Source organism: Mobula birostris, unplaced genomic scaffold (genome assembly GCF_030028105.1).
Source record: "Mobula birostris isolate sMobBir1 unplaced genomic scaffold, sMobBir1.hap1 scaffold_2300, whole genome shotgun sequence".
NCBI classification, from domain to species: domain Eukaryota; kingdom Metazoa; phylum Chordata; class Chondrichthyes; order Myliobatiformes; family Myliobatidae; genus Mobula; species Mobula birostris.
Window position 1 is genome coordinate 25195 of NW_027275348.1, and position 25339 is coordinate 50533.

Sequence of the window (25339 nt, forward strand, 5' to 3'; positions counted from 1 at the left end):
GTTTTCAGGGCTTCGGCTATGGACATAACTCTGTCCTTCCTTAGCAGCCAGTATGAATCTTTGGTCTTCCCACTCTTCTGCAGCTCAGTTAGTCTGCTGACCTCCGTCCTTGTGGCTTTCATCTTGGCTTCCAAGCACATGTGGGACTCTGGCAACAACGAAGACCACCATCCACATTCACGGAAAAACAACCGGTTACCCAGCGGTCAAACATTGTCAACAGAGGATTACTGTCGCATCTTGCATTGGAAGACAGATAATCACGATGCACCACAGCAACATCACTGCAGAACCGATCGGATCAGGAAACACGAGTTCAAACCCCACCTCCACAACTCACAGATGGCGCAAAGGTAATAGTATCACGGGAGATGCAAGTCCGATCCTCACCTCGGGGCATATCGACGCCGGCTGCTGCAGTCAGAGAGAAGATCACAGCTAAACTGGCGACTGTCTGTCAATGAACTCAGCTCCCCAGAAAGTGATAAAATTCCAACAGGCAGCTCATTTGAAGCAGCCAATGAAGCACAACTCACAATTGCAACCTCCAACATAACTGTGACCAATAATAACCTGATACATGCATTGGCAGCAGCAGTCCTAGAAATGCTGGGCTACAAAATGAGCTACAGTGGCGAGTACTGTCGTAACCCCCACTGGAGACAATGATTGGAATGTATATATAAACTATATACACACAGACACACACCTTCAGGCTCCTGTACCTCCTTCCGCATGAGAGAGGGCACGACTCTAGTGATGGAGGTCCTTCATGATGGATGTCTTGTTTTTGACACATCGCTTCTTGAAGACTGGGGTTGAGGAGGAAAAAAAGGATCAGCCATGATTGAACGGCGGAGCAGACTGGATGGGCCTGATGGCCTAATTCTGCCTCCTGTGTCTTATGGTCTTATGTCCTGAGTGCTATGGGATAATCTATGAGGAGAGATTGAGTGGCCTAGGACTATACTCATCGGAAGTCAGAAGAATGACTTGCTGAGTTCCTCCAGCATTTTGTCTGTGTGTGTATGTGGCTTAGTTTTCACTGATAGGATCCCTATGTTGCCAGTGAGACCCGCATTTATTCCCCCCGGGAAGGTGGGAGTGAGCCATGTTCTTGAACTACACAGCAGCACAACACAGGAACAGGCCTTTCAGATACGATGTTGTGTAAGACTAACCAAGGTAATGACATCTAATTAATCTACTCCCTCTACCTACGCAGTATTCATATCCCTCCATTCTTTGCAGTTACCATGCCTACCTAAGCGACTCTTAAATGCCACCGGGTGCCCTGGTTTCCTCTCACATTCTGTAGATAATTGGGTTAGGGTTAGTAAGTTGTGGGCACGCTACGTTGGTGTGGGAAGGGTGGCGGCACTTCCATGTTCCCCTAAGTGACACGTTTCACTGTCTGATTTGATGTGCACGTGAGAATTGAGCCACTAATAAACTTATCTTTTGAATACAAAATTTGGCTCCAGAGGGAAATGTATAAGAAGTCCTGATGAAGGGTCTCGGCCAAAAATGATGACTGTTTATTCATTTCCGTAGATGCTGAGCTCCTCTGGCATTTTCTATGTGTTACTCTGCGTGTGCAGCATCTGCAGAATCCCTTGTGTTTGTCTGTTTGCCTCTTTCTGCCAGAGAAGCTTGCTGATGTATCCATTCCCAACCCGACCAACAGAGGGAGATTGTTCATCGACTCTCTCTTACGCGCACAGACAGCGCAGGGCCTTTTGTGACCTGACCGACATTGTGAACAGTATCCACGGAAGCTACCAGATGCTGGCATCCTGTCAGGCAGAACTAATTCTCCCAAGCCTGATGGTTCTGTTTACAGTCTCGGGACAGTTCCTCCGCACAATGCACCTACAGAATTTGCTTAGCAAACAAGCATCATTTTCAGCTAAGCCAGGCACTGAAATGTAGCTTCCTGGGAACGGAAACCTTTAGCCATTTCCAGCTGTAATATTTCTGCATCGGTGAAGACTGGAGCGTGCTGTGGTTGAGAGGGACTTGGGTGTGCTTGTGTGTGAATCACAGGGGGCTGGCTTGCAGGTGCAGCAGGCTATCACAAAGGCAAATGAAATGTTGGCCTTCATTGCTAGAGGGATTGTATTTAAGAGCAGAGAGATTATGCTGCAGCTTTACAGGGCACACGTGAGGCCACACTTGGCAACACAGACAAAATGCTGGAGGAACTCAGTGGGTCAGGCAGCATCTGCGGAAAAGAGTAAACGTACAATGTTTTCAGGGCTGGAAAAAAAGATGAGAAGGTGGGGGAGGGGAGAAAGAAATACAGAGTGGTAGGTGAGGGAAGGGTGAAGTAAAGAGCTGGGAAGTTGATTGGTGAAAGACATAAAGGACTGGAGAAGGGGGAATCTGACAGGAGAGGTTAAAAGACCATGGATGAAAGGGAAGGGGGCGGAGCATCAGAGGGAGGTGATAGGCAGGTAAGAAGATGAGATGAGGTGAGCGAGGGGAGTGGGAATGGTGAAGTGTTGGGGCAATTACCGAAAGTTGAAGAAATTGATGTTCACACTGTCAGGTTGGAGGCTACCCAGATGGAATGTAAGGTGTTGGGCCATACCTGGAGTACTGTGTGCAGTTCTGGTCTCCATACTTGATGAAAGATATACTGGCTTTGGAGGCAGTGCAGAGGAGGTTCACCAGGTTGATTCAGAGATGACGGGTTTAGCCAATGAGGGGAGATTGTGCCTGGGACTATACTCGCTGAAATTCAGAAGAATGAAACGTTAGCTTATAGAAACTTATAAAATTATATAAGTTAGTGATGAGATGGAGGCAGGAACGTTGTTTCCACAGGTGAGTGAGAGTAGATCCGGGGACATAGCCTCAAGGTTTAGGGGAATTGATTTAGGATGGAGATGAAGAGAAACGGAGGGCTGTCGCGGTAGCATAGCAGTTAGCTCAGTGCTTTACAACGCCAGCAAGAAGGGTTCAATCCCCGCCACTGCCTGAAAGGAGTTTGCACGTTTTCCCTGTGACCGCGTGGTTTCCTCCCACATTCCAGAGACTTGCGGGTGAAGGTTAGTGAGTTGTGGACGTGCTATGTTGGTGCTGGAAGCGTGGAGACACTTGCAGGCTGCCCCCAGCACATCCTCGGACTGCTTTGATCATTGAGGCCAACAACACATTTCACTCAACGCACAGCAAAGTTGCTGGTGAACGCAGCAGGCCAGTCAGCATCTCTAGGAAGAGGTACAATCGACGTTTCGGGCTGAGACCCTTCGTCGGGACTAACTGAAGAAAGAGCTAGTAAGAGATTTGAAAATGGGATGGGGAGGGGGAGATCCAAAATGATAGGAGAAGACAGTAGGGGGAGGGATGGAGCCAAGAGCTGGACAGGTGATTGGGAAAAGGGATATGAGAAGATCATGGGACAGGAGCACATTTCACTGATGTTTCAATGCACGTGTAACAAATATAGCTAATCTTTAAAAATATTTATCTTTTTAAAAGAATGATTTTTCTCAGAAAGTAGTGAATTTGTGCAGTTCACTGCCCTGAGAAGCAGGTGCGGGTTACCTCATTAAAGTTCAAAGTTCAATGGGAATTAAGGCTTAAGGGGTGGGTGGAGCCGAGTCCATGGCCAGGTCAGTCATATTCTTATTGAATAGAGGAGCAGGCTCAACGGGCCAGATGGCCAACTCCTGCTCCTGCCAAGGTCAGATATATCAGTAAGGGGAATCACAGAGGCATGAGAGGGGAGTTGGCCAGAATTGATTGGAAAAGAACACCGGCAGGGGTGATGTCAGAGCAGCAATGGCTGGAAGCAATTTGCAGGTCACAGCATGTGTACATCCCAAAGAGAAAGTATTCTGAAGGAAAGGTGACACAACTGTGTCTAACAAGAGAAGTGAAAGCCAACATAAAAGTCAGAGAGAGGTCATACAATAGAGTAAAAATTAGTGGGAGGTTAGGGGATTGGGAAGCTTTTAAAAACCAACAGAAGGCAACTTTAAAAAAAGTCATTAAGAAGATAAAGATGGAATATGAAAGTAAGCTAGCCAATACTATTAAAGAGGATACCAAAAGTTTGTTCAGATACTTAAGTGTAAAAGGGAGGTGAGAGTGGATATTGGATCACTGGAAAATGATACTGGAGAGGAAGTAACGGGACAATGAACTGGCAGACAAATTGCCTAAGCGTTTTGTGTCAGTCATCACTGTGAAGACACTAGCAGTATGGTGGAAGTTCCAGGTGTCAGGAGTCATGAAGTGTGTGAGGTTAACTAGAGAGAAGGTTCATGGGAAAACTGAAAGGTTTGAAAGTAGATAAGTCACCTGGACCAGATGTGGCTGATGAGATCGTGGAGGCATTGGTAATGATCTTCCAAGGTTAATGATAATAAAATCACTAGATTCTGGAATGATTCCAGAAGACTGGAAAATTGCGGAAGTCACTCCAAGAGGCAGAGTGGGAATAAAGGGAGCCTTTTCTGACTGGCTGCGGGTGACCGCTGGTGTTCCACAGGAGTCTGTTTCGGGACCAGTTCTTTTTACGTTATACATCAATGATTTGGATGATGAAATTGATGGCTTGTGGCAAAGTTTGCAGATGATATGAAGATAGGTGGAGGGGCAGGTAGTTTTGAGGAAGTAGAGAGGCTACAGAAGGACAGACAGATTAGGAGAATCGTCAAAGAAATGGCAGATGAAATACAGTGTGTGGTCATGGACTTTGGTCGAAGAAATGGAAGGGTTAGCTATTTTCTAAATGGAGAGAAAATACAAAAAATTGAGGTGCAAAGGGACATGGGAGTCCTTGTGCAGGATTCCCTAAAGGTTAATTTGCAGGTTGAATCTATGATGAGGAAGTCAAATGCAATGTTAGCATTCATTTCAAGAGGACTAGAATATAAAAGCAAGGATGTAATGTTGAGACTATATAAAGCACTGGTGAGGCTTCACTTGCAGTTATTGTGAGCAGTTTTGGGTTAATCTGAGAAAGGATGTGTTGAAACTGGAGAGGGTTCAAAGGGGGTTCACGAAAATGATTCCAGGATCGAATGGCTTGTCATATGAAGAGTGTTTGATGGCTCTGGAATTCAGAAGAATGAGGGATGACCTCACTGAAACCTATCGAATGGTGAAAGGCCTTGGTAGAGTGGATGTGGAGAGGATGTTTCGTATGGTGTGAGAGTCAAAGACCAGAGGATACAGCCTCGGAACCGAGGGGCCTCAGGAAACAGGCTCCTGTTTGTGTTTTCTTCCCCACCCTCCGGTCTCTTTTGTGTGTATTCTTACTACTATCCCCTGTACATCATGGAAACTGGCCTTTTGGCCCGTCAAATCTCTGCCGACCAGCCATTTATTAATCCCATTGTTTTCCTCCCACATTTTTAATCAATTCCCCCCACCAAATTGAGAGGCACTGATGGAGTAGACAGACAGTATCTTTTTCCCAGGAGTGAAATGTCTAATACCAGAGGGCATGTATTTAAGGTGAGAGGGGGTAATTTCAAATCTGATGTGCAGGGCAAGTTTCTTTATGCAGAGAATGTCAGACATGGGAAACACACTGCCAGGGATGGTGGTGGAGTCAGGTACATTAGGGACTTTTAAGAGTCTCTGAGACAGGCACATAGAACTAGAGGGGATAACTCAACTCACCTCATCACTGAACTGTTCCCACAGCCCATGGCCTCGCTTTCAAGGACTCTTCATCTCGTGTCCTCGATATTTATTGCTTATTTATTTATTTATTTATTTATTAAAGCAGGGTTTATCCTGTTTGCAGTTTGTTGTCTTTTGAACATTAGGTGTTTGTCTATCTTGTGTGTGGCTTTTCACTGATTCTATTGAGTTTTTTTGTATTTGTTGTGATCGCCTGCAAGAAAATGAATCCAAGGTTGTGTATAGTGACGTATATGTACTTTGAACAGGGGTGACAGAGAATAGAAGGGCAGTGCGGGAGGGAAGGGTTTGAGTGAACATGGAGCCGATTAAGAGGTCAGCAGGGCATTGCGGGCCAAAGGGCCTGTTCTGTTCCGTGATGTATGTTCTACGTAAATCTCACCGGGTCATGCTTTCCCCCCAGAATGCCAAAGCGGGAGAGCGGCCACCTGACAGAAATTCAATGGAGATCTTGGAGAAGAAAGTGGCAGCGTTGGAAGTTCAAAGGAAAGAGGCAAGTGTTGTGAAATGAAGATTTACCCACGCTTGGAAAGGGGTGAACTCACTCCCTTTATTCCCCCCACCCACCCATTCTCTTGATGGCTCTCCCCCTCCTACTCCATTGGTCGAGGCACAGAGTACAGGAACTGGGCAAGACGTTGGTGAGACTGTACTTGGAGAACTGTAACACGCACAAAATGCTGGAGGAACTCAGCAGGTCAGGCAACGTCTATGGAGAGGAATGAACAGTCGACATTTTGGGCAGAGGCTCTTCATCAAGTCTGGAAAGGAAGGGGGAAGATGCCAGAATAAGAAGGTGGGGGAGGGGACTGACAACAAGCAAGAAAGCAATAGGTCAAGCTAGGTGGGGGGGGGGGAATGAAGTAAGAAGGTGGGAAGTGATTGGTGGAAAATGTAAATTGCTGCAGAAGAAGGAATCTGATAGGAGAGGAGAATGGCCCATGTACTATGTGTGGTTCTGGTTGCCCAGGGTGTCATTAAGGTGGAGAGGGTAAGAAAAGTTTCATGAAGATGTCACTGGGATTGGAGGGCTTGAGTTAGGACTTCATTCCCTCCCCTAGGAGGCTGAGGGGTCACTTTTTGAGAGGTTTATGCAATTGAGGTATTGTAAAATTATGGGGGTACAGATAGGGTAAATGCAATCAGGCTTTTTCCACTGAGGTCGGGTGAGACTACAACTAGAGTTCATAGGTTAAGAGTGAAAGGTGAAATGTTTAATTGAATTGACTTGATTACTCACATCCTTCATATACATGAGTAAAAATCTTTACGTCGCCATCTAAATGAGCAATGTACAATTTATAGTAATTTATAATAAATAGATTAGATTCAACTTTAGTGTCATTGTGCTGAGTACAGTCACAAAGCCAATGAAATGCAGTTAAAATCTAACCAGAAATGCAAAGAATAGTGTTATTTACAAAATAACTGAGAATAAAAAGTAAGTGCTACAGCACATAAATATAAAAGTACTGAGACAGTACAATATGGGTGCAATACTGCTTAGCGCTGTGATGTGAGGTTCAGCAGGGTCACAGCCTCAGGGAAGAAGCTCTTCCTGTGCCTGCTGGTGCAGGAGTGGAGGCTCCTGTAGTGCCTACCGGATGGGAGGAGAGTAAAAAGTCCATGGTTAGGGTGAGATGCATCCTTGATAATGCTTTTCGCCATGCCCAGGCAGCGTTTACGGTAGATGTTCTCAATGGTGGGCAATTGGGTGCCGATAATTCACTGGGCAGTTTTCACCACATACTGGAGTGCTTTGCAGTCCGCTACGGGACAATTGCCATACCACACTGAGATGCAGTTGGTGAGTATGCTCTCAATGGTACAGCGGTAAATGTCCGTCAGTATCCTGGGACAGAGGTGAGTTTTCTTCATGCTCTGCAGGAAATAAAGGCGCTGTTGCGCCCTTTTGATCAGGATGGAGGAGTTCAGGGACCAGGTGAAATCCTTGGAAATGTGGACACCAAGGAATTTGAACCTTAATACACGCTTCAAATGGCCTAATTCTCTTCTTATGTCTTATAGTCTTATCTTACCTTAGATATGGCAAATATTCCAAGTACAATCATACCAACGTCTTAAAAAAAGCTGTAGCATTGTATCCTTGCTTTTATATTCTAGTCCTCTTAAATGAATGCTAACATTGCGTTTTCCTTCCTCACCAGAGACTCAACTTGCACGTTGACCTTAGGGGAATCCTGCATGAGGACTCCCAAGCCAGATTTTAGAGTTCTCTCCCCACTTAGAAAATAGCTACGCTTATATTTTCCCCACTAAAGCTGTGTCTTTCCTTCATCTGTCCACTATTTGCATAGTCCTGTAATGCTGCCTGACCTGCTGAGTTGCTCGAGCATTCCAATGCTCTGTAAGATCATCGCTTTGTAAGATCATTGCTTTGTAAGATCAATGCTTTGTAAGGCCTCAGAAGAACATTCTTCCTTTTATATTCTAGTCCTCTTGAAATGACACCAACATTTCATTTGCCTCTTTTATCACCAACTGAACCTACAAGTTATCCTTAAGGGAACCCTGAGCTATCGTCCCTAGGTCCCTTTGCACCTCCAATTTTTCGACCCAAGGTTTTCTCTCCTTACGAACTGCCCCCATCGCTCCCCCTACGCGACCCCGTCGTGTAATTTAATGATTCTTTAGATACGGGGCCCAAGATTGCTTGCGGTCTGACATAGAAATCTTCAGCGGTATCCTTCCTGGGCACCAGATCTCGCTGGGGTAGCAGGCCGGGGTTTCCATGGCTACCATGCATGGCCTGTCTTCGGCGATGCAAACGGGCACGTTTTGCGAGCTGTGATAATGTTGTGTTTTCTGTCTCCAGCTGTTAGACGTGAACAAGCAGTGGGATCTGCAGTTTCGGGGAATGAAACATCTGTATGAACAGAAGGTAAGCTCAGGCCAGGCAGCACCAGTGGGTGGGTGGGTGGGCCAAATGATGGTGAGGGGTGAGCTGAGAAACAGCCTGGTGTGGGGAGGACAGGCACATAAACAAGACCTGTAGCCTGCAGAACCCATGCTGTGGAGATGAGTCCATGGCCAGATTAGCTATGATCTTATTGAATGGTGTAGCAGGCTCGATAGCCAGATGGCTGACTCCTGCCCTTATTTCTTGTGTCCTTATGCCAAACACCAGCCACTCGGTTACATCCCATCGTCTTCTCCCACACTCCCTTCAGGCTGGTAGGGTGGTTAAGATGCCGAATGTTGTGTTGGCCTTTACTAGTCAGGGGATTGCGCACATGGATGGTAGAAAAATGGAGGGTGACATTGGAGAGAAGGGTTAGATTGATCGTAGAGTAGGTTAACAGATTGGCATAATGAAAACCCTGTACTGTGCTGTAATGTTCTTTGAGGCTCTCCGTTGATCAGGATGTTGCGTCCCAACTGTCTACCTGATATACAACTCTGGACAGTATGATACAGAGAACAAGCTGTTTCCCACGTGGCAAGCTCCCCCTCTCCACGCTGCTGATGAATCCAAAGGAACAACAGAGACCAATATAGTTCAGCACCAGCGGTATGGCAAGTGTTGTTGCGTGAATGAAATCGCCGGAGAAAATTACTGGTAGATACAAAGCAACTTCCTTATTCAACAAAACAAAATACTGCAGGCATCATATGGAGACACTTTTGGTGGAAAGGTCTGCTGGCTCACATGGAGCTCGATATTTATCAAAGGAATCAGAATCAGGTTTATTATCACCAGCATGTGACGTGAAATTTGTTAGCTTAGCAGCAGCAGCTCAATGCAATACATAATCTAGCAGAGCGAGAAAAAAATAATAAATAAGATAAAACATGATCATGAATAAACAGCTAAATCAATTACGTATATTGAGTAGATTTTTTAAAATGTGCAAAAACAGGAATACTATATATTAAAAAAAAGTGAGGTAGTGTCCAAAGCTTCAATGTCCATTTAGGAATCGGATGGCAGAGGGGAAGAAGCTGTTCCTGAATCGCTGAGTGTGTGCCTTCAGGCTTCTGTATCTTCTCCCTGATGGTAACAGTGAGAAAAGGGCATGCCCTGGGTGTTGGAGGTCCTTAATAATGGATGCTGCCTTTCTGAAACACCGCTCCCTAAAGATGTTCTGGGTACTTTGTAGGCTAGTGCCCAAGATGGAGCTGACTAGATTTACGACCTTCTGCAGCTTCTTTCGGTCCTGTGCAGTAGCCCCTCCATACCAGACAGTGATGCAGCCTGTCAGAATGCTCTCCACTGTACAACTATAGAAGTTTTCAAGTATATTTGTTGACATGCCAAATCTCTTCAAATTCCTAATAAAGTATAGTTGCTGTCTTGCCTTCTTTATGACTACGTCGATATGTTGGGACCAGGTTAGATCCTCAGAGATCTTGACTCCCAGGAACTTGAAGCTGTTCACTCTCTCCACTTCTGATCCCTCTATGAGGGTTGGTATGTGTTCCTTCGTCTTACCCTTCCTGAAGTCCACAATCAGCTCTTTCATCTTACTGACGTTGAGTGCCAGGTTGTTGCTGTGGCACCACTCCACTAGTTGGCATATCTCACTCCTGTACGCCCTCCCATCACCACCTGAGATTCTACCAACGATGGTTGTATTGTCAGCAAATTTATAGATGGTATTTAAGCTATGCCTAGCCACACAGGCATGTGTATACAGAGAGTAGAGCAGTGGGCTGAGCACACACCCCTGAGGTGCACCAGTGTTGATCGTCAGCGAGGAGGAGATGTTATCACCAATCCGCACAGACTGTGGTCTTCAGGCAGGAATTCAGTCTGGTCATGACCAACCCCTCAAAGCATTTCATCACTGTCGATGTGAGTGCTACCGGGCGATAGTCATTAAGGCCGCCCACATTATTCTTTTTAGGCACTGGGATAATTGTTGCCTTTTTGAAGCAAGTGGGAACTTCCGCCCATAGCAGTGCGAGGTTGGGAAGTATGTACAATGTTTTCTTTTGAAACTAGATACAAACTTCACACCTGATTCTGACGCCAGCATTGTCTGGACTGGGATTCACAGCTTTTTTATGAATGCATTGTTCCAAATTAAATCCACAATACATTTTTAAGGAACAGGAGACTGGTAGCCAAAAACATTTACTAAATGTAAATGACCTGAACCCAAAAGTCACTCTAACAGCAGTAATGCCACTTAGCGTTGAGCTCAATGTAAGGCTGCCAGCTCCGGATTTTTCCCTCAGGGTTTACTCCTGAAGCCTTCCCCATGAGTGGGTATAGCCACAAAGCTGCGGAGGTTTGAGATCAGACTTTTCCTTCTGCTAGTTGAGCTGCCAACCACGGCTGACGAGCCCCACCTGCCTGAAATGACTGGCTTTAAGGCGCCAGTAACCCACTTTTGCCCCTTCTCCTGTCAGTAGAAACGGTTCTGCCGGGCTTAGTAGCTAAAGTACATGTGAAGGCCAGGAGCTGGACTTGGTTGTCAGAGGCTATTTGAGATGCACGCCATTGGGGGCATTTAATAGGTATTGGGAGCTTGTCCCCACTACCTCCCCCGGCTATGGCGACCTTAAGGATCCTGTACTCTTCTGTGAAACTGGAGACACTTGGAAGACTGAGCATATTATCCTGGATTTATTTCCTGGCATAATTTACATATTACTATTTAATTATTTATGGTTTTATTACTATTTAATTATTCATGGTGCAACTGTAACAAAAACCAATTTCCCCCAGGATCAATAAAGTGTGACTATGACTATATCACCAAACAAGGTGATGATAGAATATAGGAAAAGGTGATGACAGCACAGTACAGGCCATTCGGCCCACAATGTTGTGCCTACCCTTTAACCTGCTCCAAGATCAATCTAACCCTTCCCTCCTACGTTACCCTCCATTTTTCTATCATCCGTCTGCCTCTACCACCACCCCTGGCAGAGTGTTCCACACACCCACCACGCTGTGTAAAAACCCACCTCTGACTCCCCGCCCCCCCCCCCCCCCGCCATACTTTCCTCCAGTCACCTTAACATAATGCTCACTTGTATTAGTCATTTCCACCCTGGGAAAAAGTCTCTGGCTGTCCACTCAATCTAGGCCTCCTGTCATCTTGTCCACCTCTATCAAGTCACCTATCATTCTTCTTCTCTCCAAAGAGAAAAGCCCGAGTTCACTCAACCTGTTCTCATAAGACATGCTCTCTAATCCAGGCAGCATCCTGGTCAATCTCCTCTGCATCCTCTTGAAAGCTTCCACATCCTTCCTGCAATGAGGTGACCAGAACTGAACACAATACTCCAAGTGTGGTCCTGCCAGGGTTTTATAGAGCTGCAACACTACCTCATGGCTCTTGAACTCAATGCCCGACTAATGAACGTCAAACACTGTACACTTTCTTAACAACCCTATCAACTCGTGTGGCAACTGTGAAGAGTCCATGAACATGACCCCCAGGTCCCCTAGAACCTTAGAACCATAGAAACTACAGCACAGAAACAGGCCTTTTGGCCCTTCTTGGCTGTGCTGAACCATTTTCTGCCTAGTCCCACTGACCTGCACATGGACCATATCCCTCCATACACCTCCCATCCATGTATCTGTCCAATTTATTCTTAAATGTTAAAAAAGAACCCACATTTACCACCTCGTCTGGCAGCTCATTCCATACTCCCACCACTCTCTGTGTGAAGAAGCCCTCCCTAATGTTCCCTTTAAACTTTTCCCCCCTCACCCTTAACCCATGTCCTCTGGTTTTTTTCTCCCCTTGCCTCAGTGGAAAAAGCCTGCTTGCATTCACTCTATCTATACCCATCATAATTTTATATACCTCTATCAAATCTCCCCTCATTCTTCTACGCTCCAGGGAATAAAGTCCTAACCTATTCACCCTTTCTCTGTAACTGAGTTTCTCAAGTCCCGGCAACATCCATGTAAACCTTCTCTGCACTCTTTCAACTTTATTTATATCCGTCCTGTAATTTGGTGACCAAAACTGAACACAATACTCCAGATTCGGCCTCACCAATGCCTTATACAACCTCATCATAACATTCCAGCTCTTATACTCAATACTTCGATTAATAAAGGCCAATGTACCAAAAGCTCTCTTTACGATGCTATCTACCTGTGACGCCACTTTTAGGGAATTTTGTATCTGTATTCCCAGATCCCTCTGTTCTACTGCACTCCTCAGTGCCTTACCATTAACCCTGTATGTTCTACGTTGGTTTGTCCTTCCAACGTGCAATACCTCACACTTGTCAGTATTAAACTCCATCTGCCATTTTTCAGCCCCATTTTTCCAGCCGGTCCAAGTCCCTCTGCAGGCTCTGAAAACCTTCCTCACTGTCTACTACACCTCCAATCTTTGTATCATCAGCAAACTTGCTGATCCAATTTACCACATTATCATCCAGATCATTGATATAGATGACAAATAACAATGAACCCAGCACTGATCCCTGTGGCACACCACTAGTCACAGGCCTCCACTCAGAGAAGCAATTCTCTACCATCACTCTCTGGCTTCTTCCATCGAGCCAATGTCTAATCCAATTTACCAACTCTCCATGTATACCTAGCGACTGAATTTTCCTAACTAACCTCCCATGCGGGACTTTGTCAAAGGCCCTACTGAAGTCCATGTAGACAATATCCACTGCCTTCCCTTCATCCACTTTCCTGGTAACCTCCTCGAAAAATTCCAACAGATTGGTCAAACATGACCTACCGTCTGTTCCTCCACACTGGAAAGAATCTGCCATTGAGCCTGTGTTCTGCCCTTCCAAGCGAGCCACTTCCCACTGCTCTAAACTGAGCATCGGTTAGGTTCTGTTGGGTGGGCTGAGGCGTCGCTTCGAGAGTCGTGGTGCGGGGCGCAGGGTGGTGTTATGGGGCTGGCCATCCAGTTTGACTCTGGTCTTCCCGCAGATCGTGAACCTGAGGCAGCGACTGGCCTCGGCGCAGAGGGAGCTGAGCGAGAGGGAGAGTGCCTGTGACGAGAAGCAGCGGGACTTCGACAGGAAGCTGCTGTTGGCTAAATCCAAGCTCGACAACGGAGAGGTGCGGTCGTGGCATGTGCCACCTCCCCCACCCTTTGTTCTTCCCTCCCCTCCCCAACCCTTGGGTCTCTCCCCCCCTCCCCACTCACCTCTGGTCTCTCCCACATTCCACACCCTCTAGTCTTCCCCCGCCCAAAGCCCTCTAACCCTCTAATCTTTTCACCCCCCCTTACCCTCCCACCCTGTTTCCCACCCTCACCCTCTGCGTTTTGCATCGTGAAGATTACACGCGACTCCTTATCGGCCGATAGAGTTGGTATCGCAGTCAGGTCGGGTTTTTTGCCGTGTGCGCAGTTAAGGTGAGGTACAGGTTCAGCAACAAACTTACTTACAGCATCACAGGTACGTCGGTACAGACACCACACAGAACATGGCATCTCCGTGGGCTGTCCGGTGAAGAAAAAGACTACACAACAGGGCGTCTGCAAAAAATCCCACGATCGAAGTGTTCCTTTGCTGAGGTAGGGTTAGGGTTGAGCAGGTGGGTTCAAAAGTTCAAAGGAAATTTATTATCAAAGTGCATTTATGTCACCATATCCAACCCTGAGATTCATTTTCTTGTGGGCATACTCAATAAACCTATAGAATAATACACTCAGACCCTGATTAACACTGAGGATGCGTTCCTCGCAGGTGGAGCACTGTGTAACTCAGCGCTATGCCAGGTCATTATAACATGCGTGCCTGAAAAAATAATCAAACCGGAGATGCAGGATATTATTTTATGTATGTACAATATCTCATGGAGTAACAGACACACAAAGAGGCCTATCCTGTACATCCGTGGGGCAGCAACACAGGGCAGAACAGCAGCGGAGGGAACCCGGTAGTGGTTGCATCTCAGAGGAGGGACCAGCCTGTGGGTCCTCTAACTTTGGCTGCTTCTTCCAGTAGGTGTCGAGATTTGACATCTCTAACTTCCGTTAATGCCCCACCTCCCCCCTCATACCCCAGCCGTTATTTATTTATTTATTTATTTATTTAATATATATGTTCTTTTTCTCTCTCTCTCTCTCTCTCTCCTTTTTCTGCCTCTGTCCCTCTAACTCTACCCCTTGCCCATCCTCTGGGCTTCCCCCCCTTTTCCTTCTCCCTGGGCCTCCGTCCCATGATCCTCTCATATCCCTTTTGCCAATCACCTGTCCAGCTCTTGGCTCCATCCCTCCCCCTCCTGTCTTCTCCGATCATTTCGGATCTCCCCCTCCCCCTTTCAAATCTCTTACTATCTCTTCCTTCAGTTAGTCCTGACGAAGGGTCTCAGCCCGAAACGTCGACTGTACCTCTCTCTTCCTAGGGATGCTGCCTGGCCTGTTGCGTTCACCAGCAACTTTTATGTGTGTTGATCGAGATTTGACTGCCTGTTCTTGTTTCTTCTCATGAAGCAGTTCTCGGTAGCAGGAAGTCATGTTGAGATCACCTCTCTTTGCCTGAGTTCTTCACTCCCAGTCAGGGTCGTTATCAGTGAACACTGCAGATTTCAAAGAGGCACCAACTTCAACCTGACGCTCACCAGCTTCCAGACGTCGTAACCACTTGCAGTCTCACTAAATATCTTAGATCTGTTACCCTTGCTGCAGGTTGCAGGCAGTTTTCCGGGCATTGTGGGTGAAAAAAGTGGAATAAATTAGCAAGGGAGCAAGTACGTACACACACACACACACACCCAGGCAGACGTGAACTGATACCTGATTGTCTATGAGTGGCTCAGGCCGGATGTAAAGGGCTCTCATTGGCTGATTGAATATTTACTGGAATAGTCCTGAGAAGTTCTAACCATTTACAATAAATTTTTGTCAATTTCAAAGATTTCAATAAAGAATTGAATAACTGCATTGTAACAAATCAGTGCTATGGGGGTCTGAGTGAAATCATAACAGAATCAGTGAAAGAAACACCAACTAGGGTGTTCAACCAGAGTGCAGAAGACAACAAACTGTGCAAATACAAAAAGAAGAAAGAAAAATAATTAATAAATCAGCAATAAATATTGAGAACATGATATGAAGAGTCCGTAGGTTGTGAGAACAGTTCAGTGATGGGAACAGTTCAATGGTTCATTTATTATCAGAGTATGTATCGATATACAACTCTGAGATTCATCTTCTCCAGATAGCCATGAAATAAAGTAAGAACATGAAAGTCACATGCAGAGAAACATCAGACCCCTGCCGACACACAAAAGGATGGCATCCCAATCATCAGCACACAGACCCCCTCACCCTGCACAACACTGAACAGGAACATTGCCCCCCCCCACACACACACAACGCAACAAGAACATTGACCTCCAATCCCCTTCCACACACAAACCACAAGAACATTGACCCCAAAGGCCTCTCCCCACACAAAATGCAACAAGAACATCAGCCCCCCAAACCTCCCTCCCCTGCACACAACACATCGACCCCCAATTCCCCTTCCCCACAAAAAACACAACATCGACCCCCAATTCCCCTTCCCCACAAAAAACACAAGAACATTGACCCCCCAATCCCCCTTCCTCACAAAACACAAACATCGACCCCAATTCCCTTCCTCACAAAAAACACAAGAACATCGACCCCCAATCCCTCTTCCTCACAAAAAAACAAGAATATCAACCCCCAATCCCCCCCTTCTCCACAAAAAACACAAGAACAGCAACCCCAATCCCCCTTCCTCACAAAAAACAACAGGAACATCAACTCCCAATCTCCCTTCCCCACAAAAAACACAAGAACATCGACCCATAATCTCCCTTCCCCACAAAAAACACACAAGAACATCAACCCCCAATCCCCTTCCCCACAAAAAACACAAGAACATCGACCCCTAATCCCCCTTCCTCACAAAAAAAAAGAACATCAACCCCCAATCCCCCCTTCCCCACAAAAAACACAAGAACATCAACCCCCAATCCCCCTTTCCCCACACAAAACACAAGAACATCGATCCCCAATCCCCTTTCCCCACACAAAACACAAGAACATCGACCCCCCCATCCCACTTCCTCACAAAACACAAGAACATCGACCCCCCCATCCCACTTCCTCACAAAACACACAAGAACATCGATCCCCAATCCCCCCTTCCTCACACAAAGCACAAGAACATCGATCCCCAATCCCACTTCCTCACAAAACACAAGAACATTGACCCCCCCATCCCACTTCCTCACAACAAAATGGAAGAGGAACCGGTGAAGAACACAGAATATAAAAACCATGAGTCTGACAAAGTGCACAGTCCATGAACACAATAGTCCAATCAGAACCACAGTACCATCCTGCTCCTCCAATGAAAGAGAGCGACACTGCGAGCACAGAGGCCAACTCGCCTGCCGCAGTGAGCCCCACGGCGATAGGCCGCTCACAGCAGCGGTGAAAAGGAAGGTTGTCAGCACAAGTGAAGTGAAATGAAGTTGTGCACTTTGCACCCTGATCTTGGTGCCGTGAGTCCTGAGACTCCTTCACCTCTGCCTAATGGCAGCAGCGAGAAGAGAGCCATGTCCTGGGTGGTGGGGGTCCCTGATGATGGATGTTACTTTCCTACGGCACCATTTCAGTAGTTGTGCTCACTGGTGGTGAAGTCTTTACCCGTGATGGACTGGCCTGTATCCACCACTACTTGTAGGATTGTCCATTCAAGGGCATTGGTGTTTCCACAGCAGGCTGTGATGTGTCCGGTCAACATACTCTCCACCACATACCTATAGAAGTTTCTCAAAGTGTTCAACTGAATAGTTGAAGGGAGGTAGTCATTCCTGAACCCGGTGGTGTGGAATTTCATGTTTCTGTACCCTCCTCCCAAAGGGAGCTGTGTGAAAAAGATATAGTCCGTATGGTGGGGATCTTTGATAGGTGGAGCGGGATGTGCCTGTGATGGACCGGGCTGTGCCCACCTCTCTCGGCAGCCTCTGATGTTTCCATGTGTTGGGACTGCCATAAGGTTTTAAGATAGATTAGTTTTATTTGTCACAAATGCATCAAAACATACAGTGAAATATGTTGTTTGTGTCTTGAAACCTTCCCTTCTCCTTCCAAGTATCTGATTAAGTGTATATATTCAATATGATTAAGAGAAGCGTAGATAGAGCAGACAGGCAGTATCTTTTTCCCAGGGTCGGAATGTCTAATACCAGAGGGCATGTAATTAAAGTGAGAGGGGTAATTTGTGAAGGAGGTGTGAGGGGAAAGCTTTTTAACGGAGAGAGAGAGAGAGTGGTGGGTGCTGGAATGCGCTGCCAGGGGTGGTGGCAGAGGTAGATGGGCACTTTAAGAGATGTTTAGATAGGTGCATGAATGTGGGGGAAATGGAAGGCTATGGACATTGTGTAGGCAGAAGGGATTTAGTTGGCCATTTGATTAATAATCTAATTGGTTCAGCACAGCATTGTGGGCCGAAGGGCCTTTTCCTGTGTGTACTGTTCTACCTTCTTTGTTCTAAGTAAATATGGCTGTAAAACTTTGATATTTCAATATGTTGTCATTGACTGAGGTATGTTCTCATAATGGCCATACTCTGTTGATGTAAATTGCTATTATGCCTTAATTATACTGGTCTTGGTGACAGTAACTGATAGAAGCAGACAATGACTAACATTGCCTCTCGAACATAGCATATCCACACTAACTAACCCTAACCCATACATCCTTTGGAATGTGGGAGGAAACCGGATCACCCGGAGGAAACCCATGCAGTCACTGGGAGAACGTACAAAGTCCTTACAGACAGCAGTGGGAATTGAACCCCTGATCCTACAGCTGGCACTGTAAGGTGTTACCACACCAGTCAAGAGTGTTCGGTGATGTACTAAATCTCCGTAAGGCTTCTGAGGAAGTGGGCAGCACAGAAGCGTAGCTCTTTACTGTGGCCAATGATCCAGGTTTCAAATCCGGCCGTTGTCTGTACGGAGTTCGTACGTTCGCCCAGTGACTGTGGAGTTTCCTCTGGTTTCCTCCCACAGTCCAAAGCTGTGTGGGTTAGCTTTAGTAAGTTGTGGGTATGCTGCGTTGGCACTGGAAGCATGGTGACAGTTGTGGGCTGCCCTAGGAGAATCCACACTGATTTGATTTGATGCAAACAACACACTTCCTGTATATGTCTTGATGTGACAAATTAAACTAATCCCTTTAATCCCCTCCTGTTCTTGGGGCACTGTGAAGAGTGTGATTTGCCTGCAGCAGGAGCAGGACCTTGTACAGACAGAAAATGTTTCACCTCCTTCACCTTCTCTCTCTCTCTCTCTCTGTCTTACCTCCTCAGACTGAAAAGGAAAAGTATTTAGCGGAGATTAAAACGCTAAAGCAGGAGAACCAGTGTCTGAGGGAGCAGCTGATCCCCCTGACCAAGCAGCGGGAGTGTCAGGAGAAGGAGATCCAGCGTCTCAACAAGGTAGGTGGCCTCGGCTTCCCTGCTTTACAATAGGATGTCCTGAACTGCGTCTCTTCTCCACATCTCTCCATCTCGGGCCTCCTGTGCTTCTCCTCACCTTGGGGCTTCTCTGAGCCCCCTCCACTGACCTGGGGCCACCTCGGCCCCTCTCATGAGTCAGGGGCTCCACCTTTGCCCCAGCCCATTTCAGGACCCTGTCCATCCGTACCTCTCCGTCTCAGGACCCCCTTCGCCTCTGATCTCTCTTCCCTCCCCATCTCACTCGTGCTGGGGAGAAGGCATCGTCATCTACATGCAGGGACTCCCAAGGGTGTGCGGGACAGCCTGCAAGTGTTGCTGCAAATTCCATTGCCAGTGTAGTCTGCCTGTGATGCTCAGAACAGTCAGAACACCAATCAGACCCTTCCGCCCGTCATGGCTGTGCTGGCCATCGAGTACCCATCTGCACCAAATCAAGGTCACGTTCAATTGTCATTCAACCGTACAGGCATACGGGTAAACGAAACAGCATTCCTCTAGACCAGGGGTTCCCAACCCGGGGTCCGTGAACCCGTTAATGACAGGGGTCCGTGGCATAAAAAAGGTTGGGAACACCTGGTCTGAAGCCAGGGTGCTAAACACAGCACACACAGTCACACACAGCTCATATACTGTAGGTACAATAGCACACACAGCACATATACTGTAGGTACAATAGCACACACAGTCACACAGCACAAATACTGTAGGTACAATAGCACACACAGCACAAATACTGTAGGTACAATAGCACACACAGCACTAATACTGTAGGTACAATAGCACACACAGCACTAATACTGTAGGTACAATAGCACACACAGCACATATACTGTAGGTACAATAGCACACACAGTCACACAGCACAAATACTGTAGGTACAATAGCACACACAGCACTAATACTGTAGGTACAATAGCACACACAGCACATATACTGTAGGTACAATAGCACACAGGCACAGCACATATACTGTAGGTACAATAGCACACAGTCACACACAGCACATATACTGTAGGTACAAAAGCATACAGTCACACACAGCACATATACTGTAGGTACAATAGCGTACACAGTCAGACAGCACATATACTGTTGGTACAATAGCACACAGTCACACACAGCACATATACTGTAGGTACAAAAGCACACAGTCACACACAGCACATATACTGTAGGTACAATAGTACACAGTCAGACAGCACATATACTGTAGGTACAATAGCACACAGTCACACACAGCACATATACTGTAGGTACAATAGCACACAGTCACACAGCACATATACTGTAGGTACAATAGCACACAGTCACACACAGTACATATACTGTAGGTACAACAGCACACACAGCACAAATACTGTAGGTACAATAGCACACACAGTCACAATATAATATTACGGGTGCCATGGTTGCATAGCATTTAGTGTGACACTATTGCAACTGGGGCATCAGAGTTGGGAGTTCAATTCCCGCTGTTGTCTGTGAGGAGTTTCCTTTCGGTGCTCTAGTTTTCTCCCACAGTCCAAAGACTTACCAGTTTGTAGGTTAATTGGTCATTGTAAATTGTCCTGTGATCAGGCCAGGGTTAAATTGGTGGGATGCTGGGTAGCTCGTTGGGCCAGAACGGCCTGTATCTCTTTTAAAAGATATATATAGGCCCTGGGTGTCATGGCATGTAAATTGATGGTGCATGGAATGTTGTCCTGTAGCCACATTTCTGCAAGAACAAGCACGCAGCAGTTCCTTATCTCACTCAGGGTGAGTCACAGATGAAGGCAGATCCACTCCACACTTTGTCTTCCAGGGAGCGAACACTGGAGAGCAGCCCTGTTGAGAGAGTTGGCCTGCGTGGGCCAGCCCCTTTACTAATCCTCTCAACTAGAACTTTGTCGGTAATCATTCTGATACTCGCGGCCTCTTTAGTGATGGAAGTTCTCTCCACAGGCTTTGGAGGAGGTGCTGTCACTGCAGTCAGCAGCACCCATGTTCACTGGCACTGGAGACGCTTGCATCAACACCAGGCGCAATGAGCAGCTGACGCAGATCGAGGTCCTCAAACAGCAGGTGAGGAGACGTGCCCAGCCCGAGCTCTCCCAGGTGCGGTGGCCGTACCGGACAGACGCTGAGTGCACAGTGCAGTTCTGGATCGAGCGAGGAGTGACCAAGGCCTGGCGGGCTGGTGGTGGGAAGAGGGAGGTTAGGGTATTTGAAATTAGTTGGTTATGGTGACGTACTGCAATACGGTTATGAGAAGCACGGGTAGGGTGGACAGCCAGGGCCAGGAGGTTCTGCCGGACCTGCTGCATTCGGACATAGAACAGCACAGGCCTTTCGGCCCACAATATTGTACCGACATATAAAACACAGTAGAGGAGCAGGTAGTGTTGAGGAAGCAGGGAGTTTGTAAAAGGACTTAGACAGGTAAGGAGAATGGGCAAAGGTGTGGCAGATGGAATACAGAGTAGGGAAGTGTATGGTCATGCACTTTGGTCGAAGGAATAAAGGTGTGGACTAATTACTAAAAGGGGAGAAAATTCAAAACTCAGAGGTGCAGGACTTGTCTGTCCTTGTGCAGGATTCCCCAAAGGTTCATTTCCAGGTTGAACCAGTGGTAAGGAAGGCAAATGTAATGTTAGCATTTATTTCTAGAGGACTAGAATATAAAAGCAAGGATGTATTGCTGAGGTTTTATAAGGAATCTGCCAGACCGTAATTGGAGTATTGTGAACAGCTTTGGGCCTCTTTATCTAAGAAAAGGAGAGCTGGTGTTGGGGAGGGTTCAGAGGAGGTTCATGAGAATTAACCCAAAAATGAAAGGGTTAACATAAGAGAAACATTTGATGATGCTGGGCCTGTACTCACTGCAGTTTAGACGAATGAGGGGGGATCTCATTGAAGCCTCTCAAATATTGAAAGACCTAGACGGAGTGGATATCTTCTATAGTCAGAGAGTGTAGGACCAGAGAACGCAACCTCAGAATAGAAGAATGATCTTTAGAACAGAGTTGAGGAGGAATTTCTTTCGCCAAAGAGTGATGAATCTGTGGTGAAGTTATTGGGTATGTTTAAAGTGTAGGTTGATAGGTTCTTGATTAGTCAGTGTCAAAAATTAAGACGAGAAGACAAGAGAATGGGTTTGAGAGGGATAGTAAATCAACTGGTGGAGGAGACTCGATGGGCTGAATGGCCTAATTCTGCTCCTGTTTCTTATTGTCTAAACCTACTCCAAGGTCAATCTAACCCTTCCCTCCAACACAGCCCATAACTCTCTATTTTTCTTTCATCCATGTGCCTACCTGAGAGTTTCTAAAATGTCCCTAATGTGTCTGCCTCTACCACCACCCCTGGCAGTGTGTTCTAGGTACCCACCACACTCTGTATATAAAAATAAAACTTACCTCTGACATCGCCCCCTAAACTTTGCTCCACTCACCTTAAAAGGATGCCCTCTCATATTGACTATTGTTGCCCTGGGGGAAAAAAAAGGTTGTCCACTCTTTATTTGCCTCTTGTCATCTTCCTCTCATTGTCCTCTCACCCTCCTTCACTCCAAAGAGAAAGGCCTGAGCTCGCTCAGCCTATCCTCGGCAGGCATGCTCTCCAATCCAGGCAGCGTCCTGGTCAACCTCTGTGCCCTCTCGAAAGCTCCTGCATTCTTCCTGTAATGAGGTGACCAGGATTGAACACAATACTCACAGTGTTCTCCACCACTTTGTGTGCGTTGGTCAACAATAGCAACCGCTTTGTCAACTGTGAGCTGTTCAGGTTAAAGGCGAACGGTTTTGAGTGCCGTGACAGAACAGAAATGTGCTTGCTGTGGTGGTTCAAGAGCATTGCAGGGGTTCCTGGGAAGCCGCCGTGGAGCAGCGGTTAGTGTGTTCTATTGCAGCTCAGGGTTCTGTTCACAGTTCAGTTCCAGCATCGTCTGTAAGGAGTTTGTACCCTCTCCCCGTGACCGCATGGGTTTCCTCCGGGTGCTCTGGTTTCCTCCTACAGTCCAAAGACGTACCAGTTAGAAGATTAATTGTTCATTGTAAATTGTCCTGTGATTAGGCTAGGGTTAAATGGGTGGGTTGTGGGGCGCTGGAGCTTATTGGGCCGAACACGCTCGTTCCATGCTGTACCTCTAGGTAAAATATTGTGAGCAGTTCTGCTCGCCCTGTTATAGAAGGATGTGATTAAGATAGAGAAGGCACAGAAAGGAAGATTTATAAGAATGCTGATGCGAGAGTCTGCTCAAGCTGGAATCTGAAGCAACAAATAATCTGCTGGAAGAGCTCAGTGGGTCGATAGCAGCTGTGGGAGGAAAAGAACTGTCGATGTTTTGATTTGAAGCCTTGCATTTGCACAAGAGTATTGACTGGATGTGAGGGCCTGGGTTACAGGGAGAGATTGGACAGGTCAGGATTGATGAAGAGTCGCAGCCTGAAATGTCGACTGTTTATTCCCCTCCATAGATGCTGAGTTCTCCAAGAAATTTTGTGCGTGTTACTCTAGATGTTCTTTCCTGGGGTGTAGGAGGCTGAGAGGTGATGTTATAGAGCAGGGGTTCCCAAACTATTTTTTTGTGTCTTTAACTGGGCGATCCATGGACCCAGGTTAGAACCTTTGGCTAGAGGGACGTAACTAAGTTGAATGGACTCTTTAATTTTCCCCAGGGTGGAATTTGCCTGAAGTTAGAGGTCAGGCCACAGGGTTAAGGTGTGAGGCTAAAGTTTCAAAGGTCACCTGAAGTGCAAGGTATTAGTAGAGAGAGTGGTAAGTGTGTGGAATGAGCTGCCAGAGGAAGTGGTAGGTGTGGGAACAATTACGATGCTTAAAAGGTACGTGGATAGGAAAGGTTGAGATGTATGTGCGCCAAAGGCAAGCAAATGGGGCTAGCATGGATGAGATGGGCCAATGGGCCTGTTTCCATGCTCCTCAACTCTATGATGTTCGATACCCAGTCAAGTCAAATTTATTGTCATTTAACTGTATATGTGTATACTGTCAAACGAAACAACGTATCTCCAGACCAGGGTGTAAAACACTGTATAGTACACATAACACACAATAACTTAGGAAAGTGACGATGAAACTTACAGCTGTCCTACCAAGTACAGTAAGCATATACAACAGTTCATCTCTGCGGGACAGAACACACAGTCTCTGTTTTATGATTTTGTACATTATTATTGCACATAGGTACGTTATTATTGTGTATATTATTATTCTGTACTTGATTAATAGTCAAGTCTGCACACTGCTAAATGTGTTTTTAAATGTTGCTGCTCTGATGAAAGAATTTCCCACTCGAGATCAATAAAGTATTTATTATTATGAATTACGCATAAGACAATAAACTAAAGTGCATAAGTTAAAGGTACAGAACAGATTATCTGGTGACACTTCGAATGTGATGCATCAGGGAGCTCAGAAGCCCAAAGACCTGAGGGAAGAAGCTGTTTCCCATCCTGACCGTTCTTGTCTTTATGCATCGGAGTCTCCTGCCTGATGGTAGAAAGTCAAAGAAGGTGCTGGATGGACGGGTGACAGCCTGTCGTTGTGATGAATGCAAGGGGTTGTGGTTCCTTGGTTAGGGACAACCGAGAGAAGAGAAAAAGGTTTCTCAGAGAGGATAGGAGTGTGGAGTGGATTTCCTCAGAGGTGTGGGATGGAGCTGTCCAGTTTGCTTTGAAAGAGCTAGTATGCCAGTGGTCCAAACGGTGTTCCGCGGTGTCCCACCAGCTTTCTCTGGCGCCTCTCCAAGTGACGGGTGTAGCTTGGCCCATTTCCCAGTGACCACAGTGACAGCCTTGGTCACCAGTGTTCAGTGTCTGTTTACTGTTCACCCCCTCCCAGGTGAAGATCTTCGAGGAGGATTTCCTGAGGGAGCGGAGTGACCGAGAGCGGATGAGTGAGGAGAAGGAGGAGCTGAGGCAGAAGCTGGAGAAGGTCCAGACGGAGATGATGATGCTCAACACTCAGGTACGGATACTGAGGGTGCTGATGGACTAGCTCGTCTCCCCCAGCCTCTCACCTCTCCCCTCACCAGTCTCCCCTTCCCCAACCCCCCACCTCTTCAGCCCTCCTACACTCGGGTACGGATACTGAGGGTGCTGATGGACAACATCATCTCCCCCAGCCTCTGACCTCTCCCCTCGCTACTCTCCCCTTCCCATCTCGTCTCCCCCAGCCTCTGACCTCTCCCCTCACCAGTCTCCCCTTTCAACCCCTCCCCCCACTTTCTCAGCCTTCCTACATTTGTCTCCTCCCCCTT

At 46.7% G+C, this 25339-nt stretch overlaps 1 protein-coding gene across 1 annotated transcript in view; it reads left to right on the forward strand.

Annotated features, from left to right (window-relative positions):
- Positions 1-25103, forward strand: part of tnip1 (TNFAIP3 interacting protein 1) — a gene marked incomplete at its 5' end in the record, with an annotated part of 49505 nt that extends 24402 nt beyond the window's left edge. Inside the window, 6 exons of the mRNA XM_072250228.1 lie at positions 6068-6157; positions 8501-8566; positions 13556-13687; positions 18931-19059; positions 21025-21144; positions 24922-25103. Of these exons, the coding sequence (XP_072106329.1) occupies positions 6068-6157; positions 8501-8566; positions 13556-13687; positions 18931-19059; positions 21025-21144; positions 24922-25077 (693 nt within the window). The remainder of the gene's footprint in view (positions 1-6067; positions 6158-8500; positions 8567-13555; positions 13688-18930; positions 19060-21024; positions 21145-24921) is intronic.
- Between the last annotated feature and the right edge of the window lie 236 nt (positions 25104-25339).